Genomic DNA, 12,386 nt, shown 5'->3' on the forward strand with positions numbered 1-12,386 from the left:
GCTGCACTGTTCTAATCCTATAAAATCCCTTTAAGGAGGACATGTCACTACGAACCAAATTCTTAAAGATATGCCCCATTTTATTGTTGCTGAGTCCCTGATGAATTAAATGTTTATTTTTAAAATATCTAGCTACCTGTTCAAAAGATATGACCCCTGGAAATAAGCCCCTACTAGCTAAAGGTAAAGGTTCAGTAACCTGCATTGTCTCTGAGGGCGTGTCTCTGTCACTGTTTGAAAACAAAAGGTTACCGCCCCCTAAGCTGGAATGACCTAATTCCCATAAAACTTGCAGGGGCCATATCTTTTGATCTGGTGGTTAAGAAAACCAAAAATAAAATAATCAGGAGTAAAGTTACAATGAATTGAGGTGCTGAGTTTTTATTTTGTATCTGGTGACAGGTCCACCTCTTCTATGGTGCTTGGGCTATGGTAAACAGGTACAAGATTAGGACAGGAGACTGAATCTTTGCCCCTGATTAGAGATGAACAGATCTTTTCATTGGTTTGTAGCTTTGGTACCAATCTGCCATTTCTCAGGCACCAAATCAAAGGAGGGAGATGGAAGGGAGGGCAGAGGAAACCGAATCAGATGAATCTTGCTGTCATTCATCCCAGAGAATTTGAAAAAAATTTAAATTAGCGAAACAAGAGCTTTTCATAAAAAACAGTGTTTTAGAAGAACAGAGGGGGTTATATACCAATTTATAGGACCATTGAAGCAACATCGGTTTGGACATGAATCTCTTGAAAAATTCGATAAAGCTTCTATGAATTGGATCTTGGACGATTCACTCATATTTATTCTCTAAGAGTCTTCATGTCCTAAGTAACCCATTTACCATTAATGTCCCTTTGTCATCTCATGCTGCATGGATCTGCATAGGGGACATCTTCCAATGCTCAGACACTAAAATCTGCCCTAAGGCTTCTTTATGCCCAAAATCACCCATTTACCAAATCAGATCTGAAAGTGTATGACCAACTGCATATGGGGGATTAGGATTATCAAAGATGAAACCCTGGTATTGTCCCTGTTCAGGGTTCTGCAGAAGCTCCAGATCACCCATTTACCAGATCAGATCTGCCAGTGTATGTCTAGCAGTAGATCTGGAAGAAGGATTATCATAGATGAAGAGCAGGGTTCTGCAAAAGCTCCAGCCCTAGATTACGCATTACCAGATCAGATCTTCCGGTGTGTGACCAGCAGCAGATCTGGGAGAAGTATAATCATACATTAAGCCCTTTTCCGTATTCAGTGTTCTGGCTCCAACCCCAAATCCCCCATTAATCAGAGCAGATCTTTGAATGTGTCACCATCAGATCTGGGAGAAGGATTATCACAGATGAAGGCTTTCTATTGTCACTTTTTTGTATTCTTCACAATCTCCAGCCCTAGATTACCCATTTACCAGATCAGATCTGCCAGTGTATGATCAGCAGCAGATCTGGGAGAAGGATTATCACAGATGAACCCCTTGCATTGTCACTTTCTTGTGTTCTTCACAATCTTCAGCCCTAGATCATCCATTTACCAGATCAGATCTTCCAGTGTGTGACCAGCAGCAGATCTAGGAGAAGGATTATCATAGATGAAGTTCAGGGTTCTGCAGAAGCTCCAGCCCTGGATCACCCAATTACCAGATCAGATCTGCCAGTGTATGACCAGCAGCAGATCTGGGAGAAGGATTATCATAGATGAAGTTCAGGGCTCTGCAGAAGCTCCAGCCCTCGATCACCCATTTACCAGATTAGATCTGCCAGTGTGTGACCAGAAGAAGATCTGGGAGAAGGATTATCAGATGCAGCCTTTGTATTGTCCTAGTTCAGGGTTCTTCACAAGCTCCAGCCCTAGATCACCCATTTATCAGATCAGATCTTCGAGTGTGTGACCAGCATCAGATCTGGGATGAGAATTATCATAAATGAACCCCTTATATTGTCCCAGTTCAGTGTTCTGCAGAAGCTCCAGCCCTTGATCACCCATTAACCAGATCAGATCTGCAGTGTATGACCAGCAGCAGATCTTGTAGAAGGATTATCAAAGATGAAGCCCTGGTATTGTCCCTGTTCAGGGTTCTGCAGACGCTTCACCCCCAGATCACCCATTTACCAGATCAGATCTGCCAGTGTATGACCAGCAGCAGATCTAGGAGAAGGATTATCATAGAAGAAGTTCAGGGTTCTTCACAAGCTCCAGCCCTAGATCACCCATTTACCAGATCAGATCTTTCAATGTGTGATCAGTAGCAGATCTGGGATGAACATTATCATAGATATATTTATGTTCAGGGTTCTGCAGATGCTCCAGCGCCAAATTAACCCATTTACCAGATCAGATCTGCCAGTGTATGACCAGCAGCAGATCTGGGAGAAGGATTATCATAGAAGAAGTTCAGGGTTCTTCACAATCCCCAGCCCTAGATCACCCATTTACCAGATCAGATCTGCCAGTGTATGACCAGCAGCAGATCTAGGAGAAGGATTATCATAGAAGAAGTTCAGGGTTCTTCACAAGCTCCAGCCCTAGATCACCCATTTACCAGATCAGATCTTCCAGTGTGTGACCAGGAGCAGATCTGGGATGAGCATTATCATAGATAAATTTATGTTCAGGGTTCTGCAGAAGCGCCAACCCTAGATAACCGATTTACCAGATCAGATCTGCCAGTGTATGACCAGCAGCAGATCTGGAAGAAGGATTATCATAGATGAAGTTCAGGGTTCTTCACAAGCTCCAGCCTTAGATCACCCATTCACCAGATCAGATCTTCCAGTGTGTGACCAGGAGCAGATCTGGCAGAATAGATGAAGTTCATGGTTCTGCAGAAGCTCCATCTCTGGATCACCCATTTACCAGATCAGATCTGCCAGTGTGTGACCAGCAGCAGATCTGGGATGAGAATTATCATGGATGAAGCCCTGTTATTATCCCTGTTCAGTGTTCTGCAGCAGCTCCAGCCATTACGCACAGACTCTGCCTCCCATCTGCGTGTGCATTCTCCTGCAGATGGGTGAAATCCCCTCATTGCAGGGCACTGCCAGCCTGTGTGTTGGCACTGTGGTGCCTAGTGCAATGCAGGCAGGAAGAGGTTAAGCTTGCTGGTGACAGGAGCTGGGTCTGCCTTGCTGTGACATCACAGAGCTGTGGCAGCAGGCAGGCAGGCAGCAGGGCAGGCAGAGTGGCAGACCAGCCTCCTTTAATAGCTTGGTCATGTGACTGGGAACAGTAGTAAGACAGGTGCCTTGAGCTGAGCCTCAGTAAGGGGCTAGTTGCCTGCATGAGTGTCAGCTCTGTGTGTGTTGTGCCTGTGGATTGTACTTCCAAAGCTTTACTGCCGTCATTCAGGGACTGAATGGCGTGGGACATGTGCAACCAGGACTCTGTATGGAGTGACATAGAGGTGAGCCTGCACCCCAATCCCCCCCAGATCCCCACTTATACCTTCTGCATTTTGCATTTTGCATGCATTTTTTTTTTACAAATTTTTTGTGCTTTTTTATGATTATTCTTTTCCTGCTTTTACATTGTGGAATAGCCGGATAGATCTCAGCTCCTGCACTATGTGTATGTGGAGGAACTAGTCTTCACATTATCTGGAGGCTATTTTAAGGCTTTTTACTTGTATGATGCTAGAGCCAGAGATTAGCTGCTGTCATCAGTGCCTCTTGCAGTTGGAAACTATTTGCATGTGTCTTTGGCTCTCTCTCCCTTCTCTCCAGTCACATGCAATATGTATGCTCAGAGATATTGATATGAATCAGTGTCTGAAGTCTTTCCAGTGGCCTGCTTGGAAGCTAGCCATGGCTATTTATATATCAATTAACTTCCAATAATCTCACTTATTGCTGCCTGCATTACTTGCCTTCTGCTATGCCATTGGGGGGAGATGTATGGATTATCCTATGGATCTTACTTATTTCTTCTTCCCATCAGGCTTCTTTTTTTTGACTGATATTATTCATATTGCTACCTGTGCCGCTCCATTTATCACTATCCTGCATGAAGCTGATGATGATGATGGGCTGTTTATTTCCATTTTTGTGCTTCCTACGAGAGAATAGCAAGTGTATGGGATGGTGCTGTGCAAAAAAAAGATGTTGCTGCATGTGTAAAAATAGGTGGCCATACATCAATTGTACAGCTTCTGCTGGCTACAATTCATATAGAGGGGTGGTAGGGGGGGATTAAAAAGCAAGCAGTTCTGGACTAGTCCCTGGAGTGTGATGATGGGGAAGATACAGTTCTGCATGTTTTGCATTCTACAATTGGAAACATTGTTTCTAGGGCTAGGGGGGGGAGACTTTGTATCCAAATAAAGAATAAGAATTGTAAATATTTAGAGATGAGATTATGTATTTATTTGTGTGCAGGTATCTATGTAGATGTCTATTCATTTTTGGGGGGAAATGATTAATATTAATTAATTTTTCTAATACAGCAGACAGAACTGTAAGTGAGCGAGTCCTAATTGTTTTTGAGTAGCCACAGAGTCCTGTGTCTTGCTTGCTTGAGCTGCTCGCATGGGTCTCAGCTGCTGTATCCTCATTTTTCCATCATGCATTATTCCTGATGCTGCCTAGGAGCTGATTGAGGAGCAGCTAGCATGGAAATACCCAAGATTTATTTTCGTAAAAAAAAACCCCAATGATTGCAAAGTAACATATCAACAGTTATTGATCTGATGATCGCCATGGTTTGGGCTGGAATATCTTATTATTGTATGCATAAATGGATTAACTCTTGGTCCTGCCTGAGTCATAATTTGCTGCTGGGTTCATACATCCCCCGTTGCACACGGTGGTTTTTTTTTTTTTTTAACATGAAGCTAATTTGTGGAGCTTGGTAAACTGCAAAAAAAAAAAAAAAAAGCTGATTAAAATGAAAAAATAAAATGCTGGAAAATACAATCTGTCTGCTGCTCCCAGAACAGGACAGACCGATGCTCATATTAATAAAGGCCCACGTAGCTCAAGTCCCAGATGTTTCACATTTTAATGAGGACGATGTGACGAGGAGATGGTGGAGATTGATAGAGCCTTCCTTACAGGACACATCGCAACAAGTTTCCATCCCTAACCGCTCTGCCTTCCGCTGACTACCGTGCCTTATAACAAAAAAACCCCCAAAAAACATCCCATATTATACTAAACAAACCCCCATTCCGTATCTTTAAGATGGCAGATGACACCTGTCACCCAAGCTTCTGCTGCATCTGATGCTCTACAGCCAGATACAGTATGTATAATATTGTAGGATCCCACGGTCCTCCATGACTCATGGTGGTCATTTTTAGGTCTAACCTTATAAATAATCTTTAGTTTGTAGCTTTGACATGTAGGCCTAGAGGAGATAGGATGTGGATGGCGTAAAGAATTGATAAGCACCTGTTAGAGATGTGTGAGAAAGTGGCAGGAATGTGATGGTGACAGGAGAGGACAGTTATTCGTGTGAAGCCTGGAACCTACTAAAAGGTCAGATATGACTTAGTAACAGGCCACACATTGCTTGTTTTTCTCCAATTCACATGCTATCTAGTGAATATGTCTTTAATAGTGCTAAGTACTCATTCATTGACCATCCATTGATCAGATTTTATCAGCTCCAAAAAGTTTTCAACCTAAAAGTTTCGGCCAAGTCAATTTTTTTTTGCAGCCGAAGACATAATAAAATCAAATAGTCCATCTAGTTACACCATGTACTTTCAGGAAAAGTCCTTCTATGAAATAGTCATTGAGCGAAATTAAAATATAGCACAACTGTGCCCCTGCTGACCCTTCAGCGAGAGGTTTCATGCAATGTGGCAACTGGCCATATCCTGAAGAGACATTTTGATGGCCACAGGTATGGTTGAAAGATTGCTCAATCTGGAAGGCTTCCAAACTTTTGAAGCCTAGTGTAACCTTGATGGCCACCCAGCAAAAAATAGTTGATCTCATGATACCAGTGCTGATCATATGTCTTCTGGTTACACAGATGGTGTTAAGAAAGAATTTCACGTGATGATTTTGCATTTTTTTTTCTTGCAGTGCGCTGCTTTGGTTGGTGAAGACCAGCCCCTTTGCCCCGATCTCCCGGAGCTGGATCTTTCTGAACTTGATGTAAATGATTTGGATGCAGACAGCTTTTTGGGTGGATTAAAGTGGTACAGTGACCAATCTGAAAACATTTCCAATCAATACAGCAACGAGTCATCGAACATATTTGAGGTATGGTACCGACCTGCGCTGTTTACCATCCTGTGTTTTTGGATGACTGTCGTTTAACCTATATGCCTTCAGATTCAGAGACAAACATGTGCAGAGTTTTGCAATATTTGAAAAGTAACTATGATATATCCGAAAACTATTGGGAAATTTTTGACAAATGCATCTTTGCTTTTGCTGAAAGAAGGTGCTTTGTTGACCAGAAGCTTGGAGGTTATAAATAAAGCTATGTTCCCTCTGGCTGCTAGGTTTCTTTGGGTAGGCCTCGTAAGACTAAGGAAATTAAACGTAGGATTCTACAAATATGCTGAATATTTGACTTGAGTAGAATCTGCGACCAAAAGTTTTGAATGAAATCAGAGATTTAGGTCTTGTAACAGGTTTGGAGTGGCACCCGTAAGCACTTATACACATTATATTGGCCCAGTGCCATGTGGGTAACTGGAGTGGTGCACGATGCATCATTAATATGAGGAACACCTCTATATAGACATATCAAATACAACTTATTCCTGTCCTGCCCTCATTATTATGGATTAGCAGGTAATACATTTACTCGCACAATATCATTTACCTCCATTCTGCTACCGGAATTAAGTAGACAGTCCAGGAGCCAAATAGTCAGTCCCAGTGCCTAATATCTTTATTTGCTTCTGTTGATGGCTAGGAAAGTTTTTATTGCCTGACCACATAAAATCGATTATCATATTTTTCTGTTCCTAATATAAATCTAGTTTTTATTGTGGGAAGCCATTTTGTAGGCAGCACCCCAGCGTAGCCTATCAGAGCATGAGAATGTATAGACTTGATGATGTCATCAGCGTATACTTAACAGGTTCAATGAAATGTTGGATGATCTCTCCGACAAAATGGCCGCCTTTACAGACTCATTCAAAAGTGCTTGCGTTTGGTTGAGAAAAGTCACCTTATTATAAACCCCCATGTTATATAGACTACTGCCAGAAATTGCCTTTATTGATTTATGCCTCTAGTTCACAAGATGAGGGAAAAGGATCCTCTTCAGAGACAGTGACAAATAAGGACTACTTTCATGTCTAAAGTGGAATGCCTTAAAAGACAGCTGCATCAATTGTTGTCCTTGAACTTCACCAGTGCTTCCTTTGTGAGTGTAACATTACACCGGCATGAAAAAACCCAAGTACACAAGAGGAGAGTGGCCTGGGCCACGTGCCCTATTATGTTACAGCAGTTAGTTGATGGAAAAGCCTTAATTGAAATGGACAACATGTCTTCATTTAACTCTTATGTCCCTGATAGACTACTATAGACCCAGCCCAAGTAGGATCCTACCTTGAAGAAACGGCAAAGTGGGATGCTATGTGATGTCAGCACTATGAGATGACACAAGATTTAGTAGCCCAATGGTGTTCGAGCTTCTTCATAAGTTATATCACTTCTCAGAGATAGAATAGCCAAGTGTATATGCTTTAATAATAAATTCCTAATTTAACAAATTCAAAAAAAGTTGAGCTTAACATCTGACTAAATTAGTTTTTAAGCTTTGTTACTCTTCATAACTCTTTGTAACTCTTCATAACTCTTTGTAACTCTTCATAACTCTTCATAACTCTTCGTAACTTTTTGTAACTCTTTGTAAGAGCAAGAACTGCTCACTACTGCCACCTATGTTAGGGTATTGACCTGCAAGGTAGCAACCTATAGATGGCACTATGGACAACGTTTTTTTGTTTTATCCTTTATTATTTTTGCTACTTTATAGCATTTCCCTTAGCTGATGTCACTTGTTTAGTCTCTTCAAGATAAATTAGTACTATTCCCCAAAATATGGAAGGGTAAAAAGGGTAGAAAATGGTGATTGTTTAATAGCTATAAGTATTTTATAGTGTTGGCTTAAAATTTGTTGAGTGTTGATTTAGTCTCATCACCACTCTGGGTCGTAAAGCAATTTTCTCAGCAATTTCCTAGAAAAATTTGTCCTCCAGTTGGGAAAAAAACTATCAATGCAACCTATAGTAAGTCAACATCCGACCAATAAAAGAACCTTGTTAGGAATATTAGTAGACCAGACACATTGGAGTATTGGCTTGCAGAGTAACTGACTATAGATGGCACCAGAGATACACATTATAAAGATCTTTACTTTCCGATGAAGCTTTGCCTATAAATGTCCCATCTCCTCAGCGAGATCCATTCCATCTTCTAGATCTGCAAAGCTAATCTAGGAACTCCCTCCCCTCGTTCGGCATTGGAGCTCATACATATGTTTTTTTTACCATATTAAGTATATAACTCGAAACACTTATATATCTGTCTTCACTTGACTAAACCCTCGCAGTAAACGCCATATTTCTAATGATGTAGGCTGGAACACAGTGAAATAATTCGATGTCACATATTTTAAGGGCACACCGTGGCTCCTAGCGGTCATACCTTACAGACTACCGTGTAACACGACGTCTCCTGACTAAGGACTGGAAGGATTAAGATGACACCGTTTCTTGTACTTGGCATTGCTTTACATGTGAATAGTAACAGACGTGTAAAGCAACTTTTTAGTCTCTCCATGAGAAGAAACCCTGAAATCCCAATTCTACTGATTAATTATATCACAAAGTAGCAGTAGGCTGGCATCACGCTGCCAATGATTTTCCTGTGCGCACACTGCCCACTCAGGTTTCCCCTGTCATTATGTTCAGTCACATGTCGGAGAGCGGCCCTCGTCTTCCTGCTCGGTTTATGTGACTCCAGCTGTAGCTAGCAGGAGGCCGGTTGTTTCCAGAGTCTGGGGAATTAAGTATGTTTCAGTGGGTGTGCGGGAGGCTGCCTCGGCTCAGTGCATTACAAGTAATAAAGTCACAAGACTCAGGCTTGCAGGTATGACAACAGGTATATTGTCTCCGTGATAACCCGTGTGCCTGCTCCTGTGCAAGGACACCCAATTTACTAATAGACAAAGGCCGGCTTTGTTGGGAAACTGAGGCCAGAACTGGCACCCGCTTTTCAGAACTTTGCATCACAGCACCCTTGACTTGGGCTTTTGTGTGAGGGTTTCAGTGTAAAGCCAGATTGCCACAATCGGCTCTGTGTGAATGGAGCGATGACGTGCTACCAGAAATTGTCACACTTCTTTCCCATGGCAAGCGTAGCACTTTAACCCTGGGTACATTGATGTTTTTATGAATTATTAGCAACATTCTAATGTAAGTTATGGAGCTTACTCTGAAGGGTTCAATTCTTCCCATCCTTATAGACATCAAGGAGTTGAAGGACTATATGACAAGTCACATATATAAAACTCCCTTTAAAGGAAATCTACCACCATTATCAAGGATTGTAAACCAAGTGCATTTATATGCTGGTATTTGCCCCCTCTGGCAAGATCCACTCTTATTTTAGCTTATAATGCCTTTGCTCTGGCAAAAAAACACATTAAAAATTATGCAGATGCATAAGGTGCTTTTGCATGATTTTTAAAGCCTTTTCTGTAAAAACAAGGACATATCATGCCAAAAGAAGAGCAGGTCCTGCCAGAGGGTGTGTCCAGCATCTCTGATTGGGCAGTGTATAATCAGATTCCTCGAAACGATAACATTGTTATGGAACCTCTAAGATTTTTAAAAATAAATAAGCCTATCAGGAGAGGAAACCGACACTTTGAAAGTTTTAAGTAAAATGGTAAAATGTTGGCCTAAAATCTCAGTGACCCCATATTAAATTCCTACTGGAAGATGCTACTGTTTTCTGTCTTGTAGGGTCAAATACCAGAATCCTTTATGTTCTCTCCTCTTTTTTATGATTTTCACATTCCTTTCTTAACTATTATGTGCACCTTAATAGGATAAGCGAGTAGTTATAACCACTCATAAAAGTAAGTGTTCATGAACTGCTACCAGTGAAGGGTGTGTCTGATAACGTAAGTGCTGATTGGACAGTTTAAGCAAGCACACACCCCTGTCTAGTCACACCCACTTGGCTCACTCTAATATCTATGATGAATTACTAAGGAAAGGCAAAACGCAGAGTTGATCCCGAATTGTTAGATCATGGGGGGGGGGGGGGGGGGATGCAATAGTTTGCAAAAACAGCCAACTTAGGAATGATAACATTTTATTATAGAACAGTTTATTAGTTTTGATTTATTGACGATTTTGCAATTTAATGTTTTGTACTTTTAAAAAATATTAAGCAAAATTTTATAGGTCACTATACATTTTCATTGGACTCTTTTTTCGTAGAATAGATTTGGATGATATAAGATCATAGATATGTAAATAACATAGATTAAAACATTATTTTTGCATTTTTAAAAATTATTTCATTTGGTTGTATGATGATAGCAGTTAAGACAGGGTTAAAAGTATCCCATAGCCAATGAAAGATTTGGCCTTCCCCAAAAATGCCTGTAGCATTGTTATTTTGTCAACCAGTAGGTGTCACCCGGTAATCAGTCTCCCGGCAGGGTGCTGAGTCAACATTACTCACAAGTATTCTCACTTAGGAATGCAATCTAAATCCCCTGCTTTATATCTATAGCTCAGTCTGGGAGCATTTTACAGAAGCTGGGACTCCGGCATAGCCCATTTACATAACAGAACGCCGGTAATGCCGAGCTCATGAAATGCATAGTGTATATTAGTGGGAAAAGGCAAATTGTTTTACTGATGATTGAAATAGGCCGATATGATTGCAGCTGCCTCGTCTCCGAACGAGGGTAGAGAATGAATCAGCTGGGGGAAGAATAAAAAAAAAATAAGCTAAGAGTTTGCCATTCTTGGCACAAGACGGATTTGCAAAGATGAATGACTTTCCACCGACGTCACCAGCATGCGGCTCGGCGGCGTTGATATGAATTTTGTAACTTTATCAGTTTGCGTAGACTTAGATTACGAGCCCCTCAGCAGATCGGTCGGCTTCGTTACTATTGCAGGTTATTCATTGTAAGAGCGATTAATGAATTACCAGATCTTGCGTAAAATGACTTGGCCTCCCTTTGAAATGAGGACTAGTGTTGTATTTGCGAGTCTTGTGACCGGTGTTAATGGGTTTTCAGTCAAACTGAACCTCTATAGAATTTTCTACTATTTTTTTTTCCCATTTTTAATTTGACTGCAAAGGCATTGCCCGGGGCTGGGTGTTCAAGGAGATGGAATTTAAGGGGGGAAAAGTCATAGTGGGGGACTGTCGGCGCCTCAGGTTCTTTATAGTATGTAAGAGCTACATATATTTAGAGGAGGCTTTCATGTTTAGTTCATTGCGTGTATGAGGTTTCTCTATTGCTTAGTTTTTTTTATGTAATTAAATTTTAATTCCCACAAATTACAGATTAGGCAGAGTGCAGAGTTGATACTTGTCTGGCACATGCATGGGTCTGTGTTTCATCACACCCTGGGAAACTCATGCTCAACTTTTCTGGCTATATTTTTTATTTTTTTCTTAAAGGCACTCCAATTACCCTTAACAGAAGATTGGGTCTGCATTTCTAAATATGTAGTGTGACCTTCTCTACACCTAGAGGTAGGGAAAAACTGGCATGAGATTCATATCTTCTAGGCCTCAAGCCTAGTGAAGAGTTTCCTAGGATGAAGGTATGGAGGTTTGAATCTGCACTCTAACTGCCCTTCAGGGGAGATGGGCATCTGCATTTTCAGATGTAGAACCTTCTCTATCGACACAGAATACTTAGAAACAAGAAAGTGGAGAATCGGTATGAGCTGTATGTCTCCTAGGCCTCAAGCCTAGTGAAGAGTTTCTTAGGATGAAGGTATTGACGTGTGAATTTGCACTTTTATAAGATGAAAGATGACTTCCTCTAAGAAGCACCTCTAAGGGTTGTCCAGTCTTAGTCTTAGTTGTCTTAGTCTTAGTCTCCATTTACAGGATAGGTGCTAACTTGCTGATTGGTAGGAGTCTCAATAGTGGGACCCTCACAGATAACAATAACAGAGGTCCATTGTACCCCGAATAAACAGAACAGCTAGTCACACATGCACCCTGTTGTTCATCTCTATCACACTGACGGAGATAGCCAAGCATAATACTTGGCTACCACAGTCAGCTCCACAGACAGTGATTTGATTAGCAGCATGCATGTTCAACTTGCCATTCCTTTCTTTAAGGGTGATACGGGGGTACAACGGACCCCCCTTCTTGTGATCTATGAGGTTCCCCCACTGAGACCCACCACCGATTAGTGAGTT

The 12,386-nt window shown here is 41.4% G+C and overlaps 1 protein-coding gene across 3 annotated transcripts in view; it reads left to right on the forward strand.

Annotated features, from left to right (window-relative positions):
- Positions 1-12,386, forward strand: part of PPARGC1A (PPARG coactivator 1 alpha) — a 1,046,166-nt gene that overhangs the window by 953,647 nt on the left and 80,133 nt on the right. For 2 of the 3 annotated variants that reach the window (XM_072126007.1, XM_072126005.1), the window contains exon 4: positions 6,031-6,210. In XM_072126007.1, coding sequence (XP_071982108.1) covers positions 6,031-6,210 — 180 coding nt within the window. Of the gene's footprint in view, positions 1-3,178; positions 3,405-6,030; positions 6,211-12,386 lie in introns of those variants that run through there. The other variant, XM_072126006.1, reaches the window with a different exon arrangement.

This window comes from Engystomops pustulosus, chromosome 1 (assembly GCF_040894005.1).
Source record: "Engystomops pustulosus chromosome 1, aEngPut4.maternal, whole genome shotgun sequence".
In the NCBI taxonomy this organism is placed as follows: Eukaryota; Metazoa; Chordata; class Amphibia; order Anura; family Leptodactylidae; genus Engystomops; species Engystomops pustulosus.